Source organism: Phyllostomus discolor, chromosome 13 (assembly GCF_004126475.2).
Source record: "Phyllostomus discolor isolate MPI-MPIP mPhyDis1 chromosome 13, mPhyDis1.pri.v3, whole genome shotgun sequence".
In the NCBI taxonomy this organism is placed as follows: domain Eukaryota; kingdom Metazoa; phylum Chordata; class Mammalia; order Chiroptera; family Phyllostomidae; genus Phyllostomus; species Phyllostomus discolor.
In genome coordinates this window covers 52,851,917-52,872,460 of record NC_040915.2, presented here as the reverse complement: position 1 = coordinate 52,872,460, position 20,544 = coordinate 52,851,917, and the positions used below count along the sequence as shown (strand labels likewise).

Sequence of the window (20,544 nt, the reverse complement as noted above, 5' to 3'; positions counted from 1 at the left end):
AAGTGCTCCCAGCAGTAACAATGGCAGCCACGCAGAAGGGCACCCGAGAGGCCAGACCGAGGTCTTCGTCTCATCTACAATGGAAGGGAGTTCTCGCCCCTCATGCGGATGAGAGAAAGGGGCCACCGAGACCAGGAAGCCGGCCCAGGTCCCACCCCGGGGAAGGCCACGGGCAGCACTCAAACACCCGGGCCTGCTGGAGTCGGGCCCATACGCACTTTCCTCGGCCCCACTGTGTGTCCCCTCCTCTTGCTGGAGCTGAGCGGCCCACCCACACTCCGCCCCTACTCGCACGTACCGTTGGAGAGGAAAAAGTCACCTGGCGGGTTCCGCTGAGTCGGACAGCTGTGACAGAGGGTGTGGGCTGCCTCAAGGACGGCTAGGTGTGAAATAAACACGGACACAGTTTTGTAATCAATGATTTTTTTTTTTTTATCTTTGAAAATGGAAGCAAGTGTTTTGACAGAATACTATGGCCGCTCTATAAGAGCCGATCTAGGAGTGATTCACTGGTTCTTCTCTGGGATAGCACGGCTTTAAAAAAAAAAAGACACAACAGGAAAAATAAACCACAACGCTTCAGGCGCCGACTCTGAGCCTGGCTGGGCATTGCTCATTAAATAAGTCATAAGCTACACACTAAGGTCAGGACAGCTTTTCCTTGCCCTCCCCCTTCTCTCTGGACCACAGTTCCTGTGGTGTCTCACCAGCATCAGCAACAATTTTGTTTACTTAATTCATTTGACATGGGAACCTGAAAACATTTCTGAATCTTAAAAACGAAGCCCTCAGCAGATTACGTTGGTAAAGAAACATGTACAAGTCACCGTAATTACTGTTTTCTTTACGTCTCATCACCCACATCAATATTAAAATACGCTTACACACACACACACAAAACCACACCGAACATCCAGATGCCCTGAAATTGTGGAGACAGCGATCCCAACGTCAGTTAAGAACACGGTACCTTTTCTACACAGACGTCACCCCCAGCATGGCCGTGCATGCCAGCCCCCCGTCCACACCCCGCCCTGGTTCCCTGCATTCAGACGCATCCAGCCAGTCCCGTCCCCACACCAGCAGGAACGTAGGCAAACGGGTTCCCGTCGTGGTCCCAATGGCACTATACGTTTCTCGTTCAATCACAGACACTCACTCCTTGCAAAACAGAGGCTCCTTAAATCTTGTTTCTCAAACATGCAATAGGAAAAAGTGGAAGTGGAGAGAAGTTCTCGCTAACCCTGGGATGGACAGGTGATCGGAGCCCGGCCTCCGGCCCCCCGAGTCGGGGGAGCCTCTGTGCTTTGACATAGCCTGGGTGCAAGCAGGAGGGGTAGAGTGGGTTAGCCTGTGTGGAGGGTGCAGAGGGACACATCTGTGCACATTGAAGCTACAGCAGAGAGCTGCGTTCCTGGTCCTGCTCCGTTCTAGACCGTCCTCCTAAGCCTCAGTACTCGGTAGCACCCCCTGGCCTCACCTCAGCAGAGTGCGGCGGGCTGAAAGGCAGGAAGCAGGGGGAATGGTGGGGTGGGGGAGCCCTGAGAGAGGCGGCTGCCTCCATGAGGGAGAGGGCAGGGCAGGAGCTCTGGTGGCGCCGAGAGCCACTCCTTCCTCCAGCACCGCACGGGGACAGCACAGGACATGCAGGAAAGCAGAGGATCACAAAGGGCCACCGCTCCCCTCCCAGTTCCCTAGCCTGCGGGCCCCCATGTACTCGAGAGCTGGGCAAGCTGCTGCAATGGGCAAGAAGGAACGCTCCACAGTACATGCGTCTTCTCGTCCCGGCGCCCTTGTCGAGTACTGGCCGAAACCTGAAACATGATGTTTGGGGTGAGGACTGCGACAGAGCCCACGGAGGGAACAAAACTGCAGAAACACGTGCTAGTTTAGGTTAGGTTAGGTTATAATCATCTGAAGCACAGGGTAACCAAGAAGCGAAATTCCATTCTGGTACAACCACCCAATTTCTAGGAAAGAGAAAGGAGAGAAAGGAAACGACACGATGAGCATTTCTGATCAGAAGACTCAATGAAATGAGAGGGGTGGTAATACGAATCCACGTGATTTTTCAAGTCTTCCTCGGGTACAGTCATTAAGATGACCAGGTTTGTGCTGCGAACGAGCCAGCACGATGTGGCTACTGCTCTGATTGTTTTCAGATGAATGTTTATACAAAATAATATCTTATCTTCATTTAGTTTATAAACTTACACAGTGCTGTCCCTTTCAGATTACGGAAAAAAAAATAAAACCACACACAAATACTGCAAAGTAGCAAAATACAAAGGAAAAAAAAAAGCTACTTTTGGTTTTGGCAACATTAAAAAAAAGAAATATAAAAAGCAATGTGGCATTGGTCCCTATTTGTTAAAAAAAGGTACTTGGGCACGACACTGAATCAGAATTGGTTGGGTTTCTAAAATTCAGAGTATCTTGGATTTTAAAAGTAGCACTTTTGTCTTTTAAAAGTTCAACAAGTCACATAAACACTTAAAACATCAAAAAAGCTTTCTGATAAAAAGCCCAGCTTTTAAATCACATTTTGTTTCTGCGAATTTGGGAGACGAATTGAGTTCTTACTGGAATGTGGCCTATCGCTGGCTGACAAACCGGAAATGAGTGTCTCCAAACGGCAGTGCCCCCCTCGCGCCCTCCCTGGGACCACACCAACGACCAGCTACCAAGCACGAGTTCTTGCTCCCATTCTGGGGGGTGGGGGTCGACCTTCAGGCGGCTATCTTTGCCATCTGCTCTTCTAACTTGGAAATACGCTCATCTTGATTGCAGATTGTGTCTTTTATAGATTTGATCTCTTTTAAAATCTCGTCCAACTTGGCTTCATTTTGCTAAGAAAACAAAAGGAGGAGGGAAGGGAAGAGGTGACTAAAAAGCACCCCACAAGGTCCAAAGCAGTTGAGAACTACAAGGCATTCGGTGGGATTTTCCACTTTGAAAGCGGCAAGCTACCGCTGCCAGGCTGGGCCCCACCAGCAAGTCATTCCCGCCGGCCGGCCCACCGGACGGCCCCAGCCAAGCAGCGGCGCTGGGCCGCAGTGCCGCTTCCTGTTCTGTGCCTGCGCACCGACCTGGGCCGACTCTCAGGACACAGATAAACTGCAGGACAAGACTAATTCCCCTGAGGCCGCCCTAACTCCCAATCCTGCAGCTCCACCAGAAGTGACCTGGATGCGACGCGGGCGAGGGGCAAACTTCCAGAGGCTATGGAGCTCCTACCATTTCCCGGGGGGAACATTCTTGGGAGCGAAATCCGTTGCCCTGCCTGCTAACTATTCTCAAGAGCCTGAGCTTCACCCGTGTGGAGATGGTTCCTTTAGAAACCCTGAAATAAACGCAGTGCACAGGCTGCACTCACGTGCTTCCTCGGTCACACCGAAACGCCAGCACTCCGCCTGCTCGTCATTCCGCTCACCTTCCCACTGACCTTCCCACTGACGACTCCCCGCCCTCCCCGGCTGGAACCCGCCCCCCCCCCCCGCAGCAGCGCGCGCCGGCACCATGCGGGTCTTCAACGTCAGGCGGCGGTTTCCATCATCACTGCACTGAAACGGTTCTTGCCTGGATGCTTGAGATCATCTCTGTGGCTACATACTACTCACTGCCAGGTACCTCTGTTGCTCAGACCCTCAGCAACATCTGAACCCACCCGGCACGCCCTCTTTCCCGCCTTCCTCTGCCTGGCATCTGCGACCCCGTGCCCTCGTGTTTCACTTCACCCAAATAGAAGAAGGGTGAGGTGTACACAGTTTGGGGAAAGAAGGTTAAGAAGAACCCAGGGGCTCCAGTTTACTCCTGAAGACACAGGGGACCAAGGCGTTATAATGAAGAACTAAAGAGGCCAAACGTGGCCACAATCCCAGTGTCACGACTGAGGAGACTCGCGTGAGTAAGCACACACTATCCTTCATGGAGACCCCCTTCTGCCCACAGCTGGGACGGCACTGGCTGGTGCGCAGGACTGGAAGGAGCTTTCTAGAGGACCAGGCCTGAGCCAGGCAAGCACACCGCCCCCCCTCAACTTCCTGTGGTCCTTACCACACTGCTCGTGTCTGCGGTTTTCTTGGAAACATTGATCAGGTCACACTTCTTGTTTGCAGTGGGCTTGCTATCTAGAATGTTCTTCTTGACCACCTTGAGGTCCCTGTTTTTGCCTGGAATGTATCCGTGCTTCAAGGAGATAAGGATTGGATCTGCGTTCTTCCCCTCGAACCACTCCTCTGCCTCCATCGCTGCTTCCGGCCCCGCTGTGTCCGGGTACAGGTCGTCTTGGAAAAGGTCCGACTGTAAGAGACGTTTTGGGGAAACCCTTAGGTAAGGAAGAAGAAAGGTGGGAGATTTGAAAAACTCTTTAAAACAAAGATTGCTTAGAAAACTGGGCACTCACCTTCCTGGGAACAGTCATGATAATAGGCTCACACTTTCTCTCATGAAGTTTGAAGAATCTTCAAAAGGGAAATAAAGGCAAAAGTTGCATTAAGTGAAACAGGAGGCCAAGTATCAAACAGGCTCCACGACAGCCACTTTCCTACAACGCTGCATGGACAGGGGATGCTCTGCCCATCACCTCGGCTGCCCCGCCCCGTGGAGCAGGCGGAACTTAGGACTCCCAGAGTACAGATGAGAAAACGGGAGCCGAGAGTATCTACGCTAGGAAGTGGTGCACTGGGGACCAGAACCAGGAGGAGCCCTGTGTTTGACCGTGACGGTGGAATTCCCACGATCTGGAGGCAGATCAGCTGGGGTGGAAACGACACCACCACCGACGATGATTCAGCTACGAAAAATCACCAGGCCACAGACAGGAGAGAACGAACACCTACAAATCAGGTAGTATCTACGACTTGGATGCCAGCTCTTCCGCCAACCCGAGGTGGTCAAACTAAGCACAAAACTGATTTTTTTTTTAAAGAAAAAAGAAAATAATCACAGGGATTAATGTTTTGTCATTCAAGCAAGCCACAACATAGTTAACACTCAAAAATTTGAAATTGTCTCAAACGTGGAAAGAGTAGGAACATAAAGCATGAAACCTCTGCAGTCAGTGCAGTGGGGAAAACAATGGCCTGGGTTTGATGCCCAGCTCAGCCACCGCAGTGCCTGGGCGTGTGACCGCCTCCCCATCCTCAAGGCCCTCCCCCTCACCACGGAGGTGAGCGCGCACCTGCCTGCCGCACAGGCTGCTGTACGAGGTAAAAGGGGCGGCCCGTGCAGCACGCCATGCAGTGCCCAACACTGGATGAAGGCTCAAGACACAATAAATGAGGGGTCCTGGATGGTTTTATGGCTTTTTAAACTTTTAGGTGACAAGAAAATAAATGTGTTCCCAAATGCTGAATATAATCTTAAATTCAAATTCAATATATTTTGAAGTACATTTGATTAGTATGGTTTAAACCACAATTTTGAATTATGTGTGAGACCTTTCCTTCATTACTCCAGCTAAAGAGAGTTGAATGTATTTAAAAAAAAAACCCAACACACCGATTAATATAAAAAGGGCTTAAAATTCTTAGTTTTAAAGATGTGTCAATTATTTAAAAACTCCGTGGCCTCCATAGAAACGCAGCATTGCCTCATGGGTACTGGGGCCTAAGCCTGGTAACGTGGTGCTACTTGTTCTGCTGTTTCAAACAGCCCGAGGACCTGTGTTCACCGGTATGAGAAAAGAGCCTGCACCTTAGGAAGCCCGCTAGCATCATGGAACATTAGCACATTTTCAGACCATAAGACGCATGTTGGTTTTAGGGGGAAATAGGAAAAAAATTTTTGAAGCAAAAAATGTGATAACATATTTAATAACATAAATAACATAATATTTTACCAATGTAAATGTAAACAGAACTCAACAGCAGCATTATCCACCATTATTCCTCCCAAATTTGGGCGTGGGGTGGGGAGAAGAGTGCATCTTATAGTCCGAAAAATACGGTACATTCTTTTAAAATCCAGAGCAGCACAGAGAGGCGGGGATTCTATGGCACTCCCCACACCAAGGGACCCCGACCCAGCTCCCTGCTGCGGGTCTTTGCCGTCTGTAGTTCAGGGCCCACGGGGTCCACCAGTCACGCTGGAACCTGGCTGGTCCCCTCACAGGGCAGGAAGACCATCCCTTATTTCCACCCCAGGGGCAGCCTCTCCCTTGCTTGCCTCCCAGGGGACAGTGGCCACAGCCTCAGCCTGAAGACAGGAGATGAGTTTCACTATTCAAGTAAGTGTCCGATACACGCAGGCTAAGCCACTTAACTGCTGCCCACCTAGTTATATAATCTGAAGAATGGAGGGGGCACAGTTAGAGTAAATGAAATGATCTGGAAAGGTTCCCCCTGCTCTAAAACCCCGTGGCTCCAAGTACGGGCAGGAAGTGAGACACCAACTTGATGCCGCACCCGGGGGAAGAAGGGCCTGGGCATCGCAGGATTCCAGAGCCAGCTGTGCTGCTCTTGTAGCGCACGGACGGTTTCAGGGCTCTACCGTGCCGATTCTTTACCTGGCAATCTCACATTTGTTGACATCAAGCCCCCTCTTGGGCATGTAACCCATCCCTCTCTGAGGCTCCTTGCTGCTGAATGTGTTGAGGTAGTGGACATAGGGGGATTCATCCGTGATCTCGAAGTAGCGGATACTGCTGTCACCCTACAAGAAATCAGACGCAAGTGTGTTCACTACTGACAGACACAGCTAATTTAAGGGGTGTCTCTCTCCCCGATAAGCCATGTATTGCTTAGGACTCTGCTACAGCGGCTGACTCTTCTTCCTCTCAGGAGGCCTGCCTAAAGCACGCGGTGCTTCCTCATCCTGGCAGGGTAAGCCCTCGCTTCCCAAACACCAGCATGCCCTTTCAGCAGTCTCCGCTGCCCCCTACTGAAGGCTCAGTGTTACTTCAGGGGGTCTAGGCTCCAAGTCAGACAGAGTCCGGGCAGGAATGTCCCCGCCTCTGCCAAACAACTGCACTGCAATTCGACTTCAAAACGCAAACAAAGGACCCGGAGGACTGCCCAGAGGGCAACTACTGGTCTAAGTTATAAGTTCACGGGCACAGGGCAGTGTCATTCAGGGACCTGAGGGCACGACTGACCGTCAGACAATAATAAAAACTAAGGTTTTCCTAGTTAATAAACGTTAGTTGTACTTAACTTCACAAGGTTTGCTATCTCACTGCAATGTATAAATTTCTACAACGATCTTGCTTAGAATGGCCAGATCTTTTTTGGAGATCTGAAGCATATGCTAGTCTAAGTCCAAAGAACTGTCACAGTTACAGCAACCTGAACAATGGGGGCAATTCTGCCTGGGGGAGACGTAAATATGTATGTATGGAGACACACACACACACACACACACACACAGCTGGGCCGTATCGCACCCTAACAATCCTGTCTGTCTTCATGATTTCCATTTGTTTCAATCAAATAAACAAAGGTCTAAAGCAATGGAAAAAAAGCTGAACGCACACTGTTTGTTCCGTGCGAACTAAAAATGATTTTCCGCCCAGTGCTAATGACCCCTGGGGAACAGGTCCTTTGTTTGTTTCGATGCAGTCTATGGTAGCAGTCTATGGTAGCCGTTAACATCTGAGGGAAAACGACTCTCAAGGAAACAGACAAGATCTCGTTTCTAAGTAACTGACCTATAAAAATGTGAAGCAGCTCTGCAGCAGCTCAGCCAACCACAAGAAGGCAGGCATTCTGGGCTTCACCCAGCAAGGGGTACGCTAACAGGTTCGAGGGCCTACATCACTCCATTTTTATTAGTTCATTTATTCCAAAAATCTACAAAGTAATAATGAGGTTAGCACCTACTAAAATTAATAATAATAATAATAATAATAATAATAATAATAAGGCCGCCCGCAGTTTAGTTAGGCGCAGAGCGGCAGGCAGGAGGAAAGCTTTCTGCTGCAGTGTGGGGTCTTCCTGGAACAACTGTCACTTCCTGGAACTTCAATCAGGCCGCAAGTTTTCGAGCCCAGGGCCCTGACACGGGGTGGCTGTGAGGCCTCAAAAGCTCACATCCCCGACACCCTTCTCTGTAACAGCACGGCACGCAGTTGTAGGTACTAAACGCCAATCCGGAACTATCCCGATTGTGGCATTACATGTGGCGAACTGGTTCCTCATCCATGATACCAATTAAGAGAAATCTAAAATCACCAGCCACACAGCACCACCAGGCAAGTACAAGACACGAGCATACAAAAATACATACACACACACATACAAACAAAAACACAACAAAAACAAAACGTAAAATGTGCAAAGGAACAAACAAAAGAGAACGCCAGCACGCACTCTCCGTCTCCCTAGACAGCGTGCTCCCTGCCGGCGCGCTGCACCCGGCACCCGAGCCCAGGCCCGAGCCCCGCTTCAGTCAGCGGTACGAGCGTGGCCTGTTAGCACCACACAACTGGCAGGTTGCAAACTGTCCAGTCTCACCTAAAACACGACAAAATCATCCATTTTTGTTTTACCTCCAGACACCCACACATCAAATTCATTAAAATGACAATACACTGCCCATCCACTAAATCTCTGGAGAGTAACCTTTTCCTCCCACAGGATTAATTTTAACATTAAACGTCAGAATTACCGCGTACCTTTCCACACAGGTAAATGATACTGGTGTCGGGGTCATAGAAAGGCAGCAATACCCCGTTGCTAGTGTCCATTTCATGAAGAGCAATCGGTTCCTCCATGTTTTTCTGGAAAACAAAAAACAAAACAAAACAAACACACACACTTTTTTTAAGTATCAATTTTTATAATCTTACTATGCATTCTTTATCCCTAACTAAGCTATTTCCCTAGAATAATGAAAGCGTGAACAATGCACATACGATATTCATACAGGTGACTACCCGCAAGGACACTAAATGGGATGCCACCTGCTGAAAATTACGCCGACGGGAAAACACAATGGAGGCACGCTGCAGTGTGGTTCTGTGACAAGGACTCCCTTCTCCTTTGTGACTTTTTTTAAGTACTCTTTTCTTATTATGAAATAAATATATGTTCTTTAAAAAGTTACATGGAAAAACATAAAAATCGTCTCATATGCCAGCGTCCCACAGAAACGATGACCATTTTGGTCTATTTCCTCCCAACACAGGTACACACACAGCTAGGGACCGTACCATGTGCGCAGTTTAGTATTTTTCCATTTTATTTTTTTAAAAAGATTTTATTTATTTATTTTTAGAGAAAGGGGTAGGGAGGGAGAAGAAGGGGAAGAAAAACATCAACATAAGAGAGAGACATCGATTAGTCGTCTCTCGTGAGTGCCACAACCAGGGACCAAACCCACAACCCAGGCATATGCCCCATCTGGGAATCGAACCAGCGACCTTTTGTTCTGCGGGAAGACGTCCAGCCAACTGAGCCACGTTGGCCAGAGCTTCATATATCTTTTAATAAACAAGTTTAAAACTCATTTCCCAAGTGTGGATTCCTCATGCATTCTTTTTAAAAAACATAATCAACATAGACTCCTTGGGAGTATTACAAATGCATTTTTGAAAGACATTTAGCAAAGAGTGTAGTGAGGATGAGAACCTCACATCCAATTTAAGACAAGTGGGAGTTCGGAAAACTACCTTGAGGACCCCACAATCTACGTACAAAGCCAAAGACCCAGTGAGAAAAGAGAAGGCTCAGAGTAAGCCGGCGGAGAGGCTGGGACGGGGCATACCGGATTCCAGAGAGCCAGCTGCCGCTCGCTCATGCGGCTGAAACCGGTGGTGAAGACGTTGCCGTCCGCCAGAAAGATGGCTCTCATGGGCCGCGCGCCCTCGTGCGCTTTCTCCTTTTCCTGGGGGACAGAGAGCCAAGAGGCACATGACACACATTCAAACTGCGGGAAGGAAGGTGGGGTGGAAAGGTGGGGGCCCATACCCCGAACCCCACCACACCCCGCACGCCATTCATGCTGGTGTGTGTGTGTGTGTGTGTCACATTAATAACCCTCTCTCCTCCCCAGATGAGGAAGGAGACACTGAACGACTTGGTCAAGGCCCCTCAGCTTAGGTTAGGGCTTGACTCACAAGCCTCCATCCTTCCACCACGCCCTGCTGCCCACCCAAGTCCGTGCACTGCAAAAACAAAACGTGACAGATCTCTGCCAAATGTTTGTTTCTCAAGAGGATAATAAGCTTCAGGTTGGACATGCCTAGTGTCAACCAATCGCATAGGACAGAGAGTCCAGTCTAGTCAGCCCCTGCCCCAGCCTTGTTTGTTCGATGAGAGTGTGCTAGTGCCACCCCCTGGAAGGTCCTACTGGGGAAAGCATTCTGCGGGGGGGCCAGCGAGTCCCAGTGCTCCGTGAGCACCAGCTACAACCGCTGCCCCACTCCAGAGAAGCACGACAGCCACAGAACCCCCGAGTCTCCGAGACAGGCAATTTAGGACCTCCCATGAGAAGTGAGACATTCCTGGATTCAATGCTTTCAGTCTCAACCCTGATTTAAGTCCCAAATGTCTGCCTTTTGCCATGAGGTGATATTGCGGAGGCCTGGTTTAGGTGGCAGAAGCTAAGACACTGAGCTGATGAGAGAACTTGCTGCATCTTTGTGAAACACTTTAACAGTCATTTTGGGAATGGGGTGGGAATCAATTCATCGATATTCAGCATTAAGCCGGGAATGCAGTTAACTGTTTGGGTTAGCTGATCTAGACTCGTCGACTCTTAACAGTTCTAATGAACTAACAAAAACTTTATTTCTTTGTGAAAAGTGGTCACCAAATGAGAGGTAAGACTTGGGTAGAAGCTGGAAATGTACGACTCTGAAGTGACTGAGAGACAGAGCCTGGACAAGCCTTTTCTGATCCACAGGCATCTGCACATGGCAAGGGTCTGCCGGCCAGCAGCCCCTGCGGCCTGCCTTGAAAAGCAGACAGCTCACACTCACTTAGGTGCCACAAATACTGGAGTTTTTGTCCCCAGAGTACTTACAGCAACAATCTCCTGTTTCCTAGGATCGATCACCCTCACTTTCTTGTCTTTGGAAGCCGTGCAGATCAGACTGCCGTTCCGGTTCCAGCTCACATTGTAAATCATGTCCGAATGCATGTCGTCCAGGTTTATCAGGGCTTCCCCGGTCCCCACGTTCCAGATGATGATGGCATTATCACAGCCTGAGAGCAAGCACAAGCACGCGCCCAGATATTAGAAATACCTGTACAGCAGCACGCTCATGAAAACTACGAAGACACACACTGAGAGAAGGGTGCTTTACAAGAGGCCCTACTGACTAGGAGTTAAAATCTGAAGTGACTAAAAAAATGACAGTTGTGTAAAGGAAATCAGTGTTAAAGGAAAAATACAACCTGCTAAGTCTGGGTTTGTATGAAACAAAAAAACCAACCACCAAACAAAACAAAGAACTGCAAGAAAATGGAACCCTACGTTTTTTAAAGAGTTCAAAGGGCGAGTGGACACCAAGTAATTGTCGGTTTCCTTTCCCAGTAAAACAAGTGTCAGAATGAATACAGCTCACTTCTTTTCCAGAGGAACTAAAAATAAAGAGCTGAAATAACTGTTTAGGACACTCAACACAGGTGGTAGGGGGCAGGCTATTCAAATCAATGATGCTGTATAACATGGTCTTGGATTAAAAGCACAGGCAAATTGCAGCGAGTTTAAGTACAGGGGAGAGAACACAGGCCGAGACTGGCCTGACCTGAGAAGCCCAACTAATCACACAGGCACGGAGATTCAGAAACCGGCCCCTGGGAGGCCGCACTGCTGACTCAGCCACAGCCCCTCGGCGCACCCACACCCTTCCTTCAAGGTCTGCCCTGAGTCTGAGACCCCTTTGAAAACAGCATCATTTGTTGCTTCCAGGACATTATGTCAAGGATGAAGAAAAAATAAGGAATGGACATGCTGAAAGTGAATTCTTGCCAATAAATCAATTTTGCGAGCACTTCAGGAAAATGAGCCACTAATACCCAGAGCACCTAAGTCACCCGAGAGGGAGCAGCAGGGAAGGGCGGACACACTGCATAGCACCACAGGAAGCTGGAGTGGAGCTCTAGGGCGGGGCCTGACCCTTCCTCTGCCTTCTTCCTCACAGGCGAACAGGTAACTTCAGCCACCAAGGATGGATCGCGTAGTCTTAAAATATGCAGAACGCTGCAACCAACCATTCCTCTCCTTTGCTTGCAAAGGGGAGCATGGGGATCAGCCTGCTGATACTACCGTAAGTTTGACCTCAATGAGAAGAGGAGCGGGAAATTTTCCATGATGGAATTCCACCTTGGGAACTGTTTTCTCTCCTTATCAGACTGAGGTTCTGAGTAGAACAATGGAAGGGTTCCCAGGCACAGTCAATGTGATTTTAAAAGAAGAGAATCCTACGTAGTGTCTTTTTGAAAAGTAGTCCTTGGTTTCAGTAGGTACCTGGCATTACATTTTTTATTTAACTCACTATATCATCAACATCCTTTATTCCCAGTTAAAAACTGAACTGCCCCCCTCCTCTTCTCTGGTCGAGGGAAAAAGCTTCAAAATTCCACCACTAATGTTAGTGTCCTTTTTTATAAGCCAGTTGCATTAAGGTGTAATTTGCACACAACACAGTGCACCCGTCAGAAGCATACATTCATTAAGTTCTGACAAACATGTATTCACGTAGCCACCATCGCAATCAAAATACAGGGTATTTCCATCACCCCGCAGAGCTTCCTCTTGCCCTTTGTACCGCTTCTCTTTTTAAAAGTAGAATCTAAAGTGCTTTAAAAGTAAAAAATCAGAAACAACCTCAAAGTCCAGAAATAAGGGGCTGATTTAAAAAATTGAGGTATCCCAACAATGGACTCTTCAGGGAGTCATTAAAAATATCATGGGAAGACCATTACAGGCACAGGAAAAAGACCACACACGCAAAGTCTCTCCTCCATCTTCATGATCAACAACACTTATGTGCGTGCAGAAATATCTTCTGGAAAGAAACACCAAATGGTAATAACGATGGTCCCCCTGGGTGGTGGGGTTACAAGTGATTTTTTTTCTTCCTTTTGTTTATATGTGTTCTCTATACTATACACATACTACTTGTATAAGGAGAAAAATGTAAGTATTTCTTAAAAGGAAGAAGGATATTTGCCTAACAGGGTCGCCCGGAAGTTGGCAGCAACACCAGGCCGGAACCCAGAGCTCCTGGTTCCCCTGTGTCCCATCTCCTACATCAGGAATGACTAAAGCTGTGGTCCGTGGGGGCCCCAGCAGGAACCACGGACCTGCTGAAATTACAGGCAAATAGATAAGCAGGTATCTGTTCATTTTTTTTTTTATGTAGGAAGTGTTTACCTCCCACCAACTGTCCGAGTAGCCCGAGCACACGTGCACAGGCGGTCGGGGGAAGCACTGCGTCTCAGCGCCTCACCACGGATTCCTGATGACCTGCTCCGAACTGCCCAGAACTCAGCCACACGCATCTGCTGCTCCCCTCCACGAAAAGGGGTGCAAGAAGCAACGACAAGGGAAAAGAGAGGGCTGTGTGGCCCCTACCTGCACTAAGAAGCACGTTGCGGGCGGTCGGGTGCCAGGCCACAATGCCCACTCTCTTTGAGTGGCCTTCTAAAATCACCACAGGTTCGGTCAGGGAAAGGGTGAGCCCGTTTTCCGGAATCTGCCACACCTGTTGGAAAAGGGAGACAAAGATGATCCATCTTTCATGACCACATTTACGATGAACATCAGTTTGGAGACTTGTTCTGCATGAGCGGAACATACAATAATGGTCTTTGAACGAAATGCAGAATAATGTGAAATGACTGTGTACAGTTGTTCTTAAAAATGTAGTAAGGTATTAAAGGCTAGAATATGTGTAAGGTCTACAAAATGTTATCTCTCCACTTTAATATTCGTTGAGATTTTATTTTTAAATTCCCTGTTAAGTTCTAAACTCCAGTCAGAAGCATGCAAAAAAAAAAAGGAAAAGAAAAGAAAAATACAAAAGAATTGAAGCACCCGTGAAAAGCAGCAGAGGGTGAGATCCTCTAAGTCCAAGGTTCCTGAAGAAAAGAGCAAAATGAACCTACCAAGGGCTCTTTGGGAGTGGTGTGGTTTTGTTTTTATGTAAGTATTTATTGATTTTAGACAGAGAGAGGAAGGAAGAGGGAAAGAGAGAAAGAAATATCGACTGGTTGCCTCCCATACATGCCCTGACCGGGGATCAACTCCGCAACCTAGGAATGTGCCCGACCAGGAATCGAACCCCCAACCTTTTGGTGTATGGGACAACACTTCAGCCAGCTGAGCCACACCAGCCAGGGTGGGTATGGTACAGTTTTAAAAGACATCATATTTTCTATAATTTTACATTTGGAAAATAAAAATACACCTAATAGTTTTGCAATATGTATCAGAGAAAATCAATTCTCTTACAAAAGCTAAAACAAATACAGTGGGCCTCCTCAAAATTAAAAACTTTGGGTTTCAAAGGATACCATTGAGAAAGTGAAAGACAGCCCACAGAAAGAGAAAAAACTGTAAGTGATATACCTGATAAGGAACTTCTATCTAGAATATATAAAAAACTTTTACAACTCAGAAAAGAAGTTCAACAGTTTTAGTCATTAGGGAAGTGGAAATCAAAAACCACCATGAAACATCACTTCACGCCCACCAGGAGACTGGAATAAAAAAGACATATAACAGGTACTGGTGGGGAGGGGGAGAACTCAGAGTCCTCATGCACTGCTGGAGGGAATGTAGAACGGTGCGGCACTACGTAAAACGCTCTGGAAGTTCCACAGTTGTCACACGACCCAGCCAGACCACTCCTAGGTAAGAGAAGTAACACCACTTCTACCCAAGAGAAATGAAACGTGTACCTGAATGTTCACAGCAGCATTATCTGTAATAGCCAAAAGGTAAAAACAACCCAAATGTCCAGCAACTGATAAAATTAATACACAAAATGCGGTATGTCTATACAACGGAGTACTATTTAGCCCTAAGAGGAATGAAATGCTGTCCTGGCCGGTGTGGCTCAGTTGGTTAGAGCATCACCTCGTAAACCGAAAGGTGGCAGCTTTGATTCCTGGTCAGGGCACATGCCTGGGTTGCAGGTTCAGTCCCCGGTCAGGGTGTACAACAGGCAACCAACTGATGCTTTTCTCCCTATCTGTCCCTCCCTTCCCCTCTCTCTAAAATCAGCAAGTATGTGAGGATTTAAAAAAAGCTCTTACAAAGGAATAAAGTACTGATGGTGCTACAACACAGACAGTGCTTGAAAACATTATGCTAAGTAAAAGAAGCCAGTCACAAAAGACCACATGTGGTAGGCTCCGTGGACATGGAAGGTCCAGGGTAGGAAAAGATACAGAGACAGAAAGTAGATTAGTGGTTGCTTCATGCAAGGGAACTGGGGAATGGTAATAGCTCCAAGACATGGGGATTCTTTTGAAGGTGGTGAAAATATTCTAAAATTGTCTATAGTGATGGTTGTACATATCTGTAAGTATACTAAAAACCACTGAATTGTACACTTTAAAACAGGTGAACTATATGTGACTTATATCTCGGAGGATTCACCGTATCTTACTGGGGACATGCCTGGGCAGCAAGGGGACAGGAGGACAGAAAAGCATCAGAATGTGTTCAACAATGGAAGACCCGGGTTTTCCCAGGCCTAAGAACCACCCTCTGAGAAGAAAGGTGCCGAGTCACAGCTAAGCTCAACAGCACCAGGAACCCTGTAGAAAACCAGACATTAGGATATACTTAAGTTTGTGAAAAGGCTCAAATGAAAAGTAGTCATCTTATACATGAAGATTAAAAGAAGTAATTTACCAGAAAAAAAAAGATTTTAAGGAACTAGTTCATGAAAAATTTTGAACTTGCCAGTAAAAAATCATGCTCAACAGTGGAACAAGTGAGAAACAGAATTTTCCTTTCTTGGGGATTTTTAAGATGCAAACAACTGTCTGTTTGCTTAGTGGAAGAGAGGGAGGGAGGGAGTAGCTGAGTGTTTAGGGTTCAGCCCAATTCTGTTGTCCTGTAAAAACATTAGAACAAAAAGTTTTCCATTCTGAAGACTGGGAAAAGTCTTCCAGTTAAGTGGCCATTCATTTTTACAGCTAAATACAACTCCTTATGCAAATCACAGCAAAATAAATATGGCTTTTGAAGCCCATGTTTAGGATGTCACTCATTTCCCCTGAACCCTCACCATTCAGCAAAATTTAAACAAAACACATGCAAACAAGCACAGAAGGCGAACAGAAACCCTGCCTTGCCCTCTCTGTGCCCGTCACCCAGACCACAGCCTCTCCCCTGGGGGAGTGTGGGCTTCCACTCCCTCTCCCCACCTGCCCAGCACCAAACATGCTTGCATCCTGATAAGCATTATTTTTATCCAAGAATTTACGATTAGTAAAACTGCTCCAAATTGAACTTGGCTATCTAATATAAAAGAAGGCTGAAATTTTGAACAGAACCAACAGGAAATGACCACTAATCTGATCAAAGCATGAGGTTGGCAGAGAAACAATCTCGATATGAGACTTTAGTGACTCAACAGGAAATGCATCCTGCAAGATGAATTCTGACCCAGGCTTAGAGGGGAACGAATGGTAATACCACCTACTACCTCCAGATGGCATCAGAAACACGGGCTGCTGGATCTTCTTGCAATGATTGCAAAACCTCTGTGCCTGACTGACCACGATTAAATAAATAGTGTGCTAAGTCCTTAATGAAGCATGGAGTGATGGGATGCTCTGGTTATAATCAGCATTTCCAGATTAAATGTTAGGATGGAAGCAGAGCTCACCGTGGCACTTCATTTTTCCCTTTCTCTAGCTTCTTCAGCCCTCTTTTCCGTGAACTGCAAGGAAATTTTAATGCTGAAGCAAAAATACTTCCACAAATTTTAAAAATAAAAACGTTCTTTTCCCTCTACATGTCACTGCTGGAAGATTCAATGGTTCCTTCAACTAGGTTTACGCATTAAATACAGGCCTCTAACCCCTTTTACTACCTTGGTTGCTCACTCACACAACACATTTCTGGAGCACCCACTACGAGGCGGTCCTTATCAGGCAAGGTGGGAAAGGGTGAGGAAAGCAGAAACGTCCATGAGACCGAAACCAAAGATAGCAAGGACAAAGGCTGCCACATGCAGGGCTGGAGCATGTGCTCTGGGGCCAAGGGATCCTTATTCAGATTCTGCCCGGGCCACTGACTGATGGTCCCAGGCAGACAACTCAGCAGCACTGTGCACAGAGGCAACATCAGCACCTACACTTCCTAGGGCTGCTGTGGGGGTTAAAGGAGTTAATAAGGCCCGGAGAGCAATACTTGGCATACACAACCAGTGCCCCCAAATGTAGAGACAGCACAGTGCAGGGGTTAAGAATATGGGCTCCCAAAGTTGAACAGATCATTCAGTTCCTGATTCGCCCACACATCATCTGTATGACCTTGGAGACATTCACCTAACCTGTCTGGGCCTTAAGTTTCCTCACCTATAAAATGGAAGTAGTGATAAACCTGCCCTCATGGAACCTAAGGCGTTTAGAATAACGCCTGGCATCAGGCAGGCTCTGGATAAGTGCTAACTACTGGTATTACCAGGAAGCCACGCAGCGTGTGTAAATAAGGCGATGCTGGTATAAGCCGAGTGCTCAGCAAAAATACAAGTGTCAAGAGGTTAGCTTCTTGCTGTTCAAGTTTGCTATGTCCAGGAAGGCTCTCTAGGGAGATGACCTCTAAGGACAAATAGGAATCTGGTGACAGGAGGAAGAAGGAAAGAAGGAAGGGGATGAGGAAGGAAATCCAAAACACAGATGCATATAGCAATTTTCTAAAAACTGAATGCCCCAAGGAGGCTGGCTGAGCAGCTGACAGGAAAAGGCCAGCGTAACAAAGATAGCACAGGCACGAGGACTTACAGGAGGAGGAGAAAGGGACTGGAAAAGCCTGAAAACTAAATGAAAAGACGCTGGAACTCTCGCCACTGCTGGTAAATAAAGGTGGTGTTGTTCTCCATTGTGGACTGTGGAAAGGAGCCGGCAGAGCAGTAAGTCTTTCCACACGAAGCGTGCACACCCCATGGTTGGCGCCCGCTGGCCCTACTCACAGGCCTGTCATTATGTGGCTCTTTGCCCTTTTTAGGACTGCCTGCTGCTTCCGGGCACTGGCCTTCCAGGGTGGACTGAAGGGGTCTTGCTTTCTGCAGCACCAGCACAGCGGACAGCAGAGGTGCCACCCAGTGCCTGTTCAGTGCTCTTGTGTGCGACCTGGGACGCATCCTGGTGTGGCAGAAAGGGCATCCTGGGTGTCAGAAGTCACTCGGGCTCCGGGGCTCCCATCAGAGCTGGGATACTAACTGAGCTAACTGGCCATGTTAGCATTAAAAAGGGACTTCACAGCCCCGGGCCCTGCAGCTCAGCTGGTTAGAGCATCCTCTGGATGTGCCGAGGTTGCCAGGTTCGATTCCTGGTCAGGGCACATACAAAAATCAACCAATGAATGCATAAATAAGTGCAACAACAAAATAAATAATTAAATACTTTTTTTAAAAAAGGAACTTCACCTCTTGGAGCCTCAATTTCCTTGTTTGATACTGGGGACAGCAACAGCTCAGCTTCCAACGGGGTTATTGGAAAGGTCCAATGAGCTAAAACATTTTGCACACGCAAGCACTACCTTAACGTGAAATAATCAAGTAGGGTGACCTTTGACAAAACTGTCACTCCCTAGGCCTGTGTTTCCTAAGTTGTAATATGAGAGATAGTTAACTTTGCTGGTATAATGAACTCAGCATAATCACGCACATTAATCAGGCTTAAAAACAGCACTCGACAAAAGAAAGTCCCTACTATATGTTCATGACTATTTTTCTTGCTGTTACCATGACTGCTATGACCTGTATGTATTTTTAAGTGTGAACATAATTTCCTGGAATGTGTTTTATATTCAAGTTAATTCAGCACTGTATCCAATAGTCTAATTTACATCCCAAAAATCACATGTACGGAGGCTCCAGTTCACACCTAAGGCCAATTAGCACAGACGAGGACAGCTTTGGTCTCTAGGCAGGTCCACGAGCTTTTCTCTGTCCCGCAGCCACAGGCTAGTGCTCTAATGCCTGGCGGCTTTTTTAAAAATACGCAGCAAGTAGAGAGGAAAACAGGTATCAAACATGCTCCACTGCGCCAAGAGGGGCATCTCAGCTCAGCAGGGGACTGTAAGCTACATCTCCTCTCCAGTCAATTTTGTTTTTGTTTTTTAAACAATAGTGTGTGTTCCTGAAATTTTCTATTGGACAACACATTACTATGGCAATGTTTTGTTTTGCTTTGTTTTGAAAGAAAGGAAAAAACACAATCAGTCCCAAGGGCTTCCAGATGAAAAAGTGAATCAATCAGTGAAAACCCATCACGGTTCTGGGAAAAAAAAAACAACAACTTCAAGCACATGTTCAGGAACTACTGTTATCACCACCATCCTTTTCACGAATGAAGTTCTGACTGTGAAAAAAGGACATCTCAAGAGAACATTTCCAACAAGAAAAAAGGAAAATTGAGAAACTCAGGCCTCTTCTCTCAAGCAGTAAGTGCGTGCAATTCGTTAGATGGCTTTATTTCTAAAACACAGAGTGCAAAGTTAAAGCACACAAAGTGACTCCTGACACTGCTGCCCTATCTTACACACCCATCCGGAACTTGCTACTGGGCTAGGCACTAGAGTTACAGCCATGAGAAGAGCTATTCCCCGAAAAGCTGTATTTTTTAAACGTGAAGGAAACCAATTCCAAAGGGAAAATGAGGGAAACCAATGATCTTGAGAGGCAGGAAGGGGCGCACAGATTCTGTGGCAGCTGCGGAGCAGCACAGCCCCAAGGGGGAGCACGCACCGAGGCACGGCATTCGTAAACGAGCCATGACATTAGGAACGGCATTACTGTGGAGAAGATCGAGGACGGATTTGGGTCTGCTGGGTTCTGACCTGCCGAGGCTCTCGTACCCACTGGCTGATGGCCCAGGTGTAGCCCGTACAAGCCAGGAATGACAGGAAGCCCCGCTGAAGCACTGAGAGGGACGGGAATCCTGAGGACCTCGCTCTCGTCACCAACGACATCGCTGCCGTTTTTATTTCAAAACAAAAACTGTATTAGAAAAAGTCACAACAGAAGTGAAAATGTGTCAAAGAGGGAGTCTGTTTTTGCTGATTCCCACAGAAGTGTGAGACTGAGGAAAATGGAAGCGTCCATTTCAACACCATCATTTGGGGCTGTTCAGGTCAGAACATCCAGCTGGAGACAAACAAGAAGACACCGACTCTGCCCCCAAGACCTCTCGCTCTCCCAGACTCCGTGAGAACCAGCTGTGCAACCCCGCTGAATCAGCCGGTTTCCGCATTTGTGTCTGATTACTGCCCTGCAGATAAAGGACGAGGCTGAGTCAACGCCATCTACAAAACTTAATTTGGCTGCTCTCTGTGTTATTTACAGCACTATTCTTTCCTTGGAGCTAACATTTTCCCAAGTACAATACCAGTAGCCACAATCTCTAAAGC

At 47.3% G+C, this 20,544-nt stretch overlaps 1 protein-coding gene across 3 annotated transcripts in view; it reads right to left on the bottom strand.

Moving 5' to 3' along the window:
- Positions 1–406: 406 nt before the first annotated feature.
- CORO1C (coronin 1C) overlaps positions 407–20,544 on the bottom strand; it is a 73,028-nt gene continuing 52,890 nt past the window's right edge. The window contains exons 3-10 of one of the 3 annotated variants that reach the window (XM_036014529.1): positions 13,525–13,654; positions 10,966–11,147; positions 9,706–9,825; positions 8,615–8,719; positions 6,509–6,654; positions 4,406–4,463; positions 4,057–4,302; positions 407–2,849 (exon numbers count right to left, since the gene is read on the bottom strand). In XM_036014529.1, the coding sequence (XP_035870422.1) occupies positions 2,730–2,849; positions 4,057–4,302; positions 4,406–4,463; positions 6,509–6,654; positions 8,615–8,719; positions 9,706–9,825; positions 10,966–11,147; positions 13,525–13,654 (1,107 nt within the window). In that variant the 3' untranslated portion in view covers positions 407–2,729. The remainder of the gene's footprint in view (positions 2,850–4,056; positions 4,303–4,405; positions 4,464–6,508; positions 6,655–8,614; positions 8,720–9,705; positions 9,826–10,965; positions 11,148–13,524; positions 13,655–20,544) is intronic. The other 2 variants (XM_028527611.2, XM_028527610.2) reach the window with 2 other exon arrangements.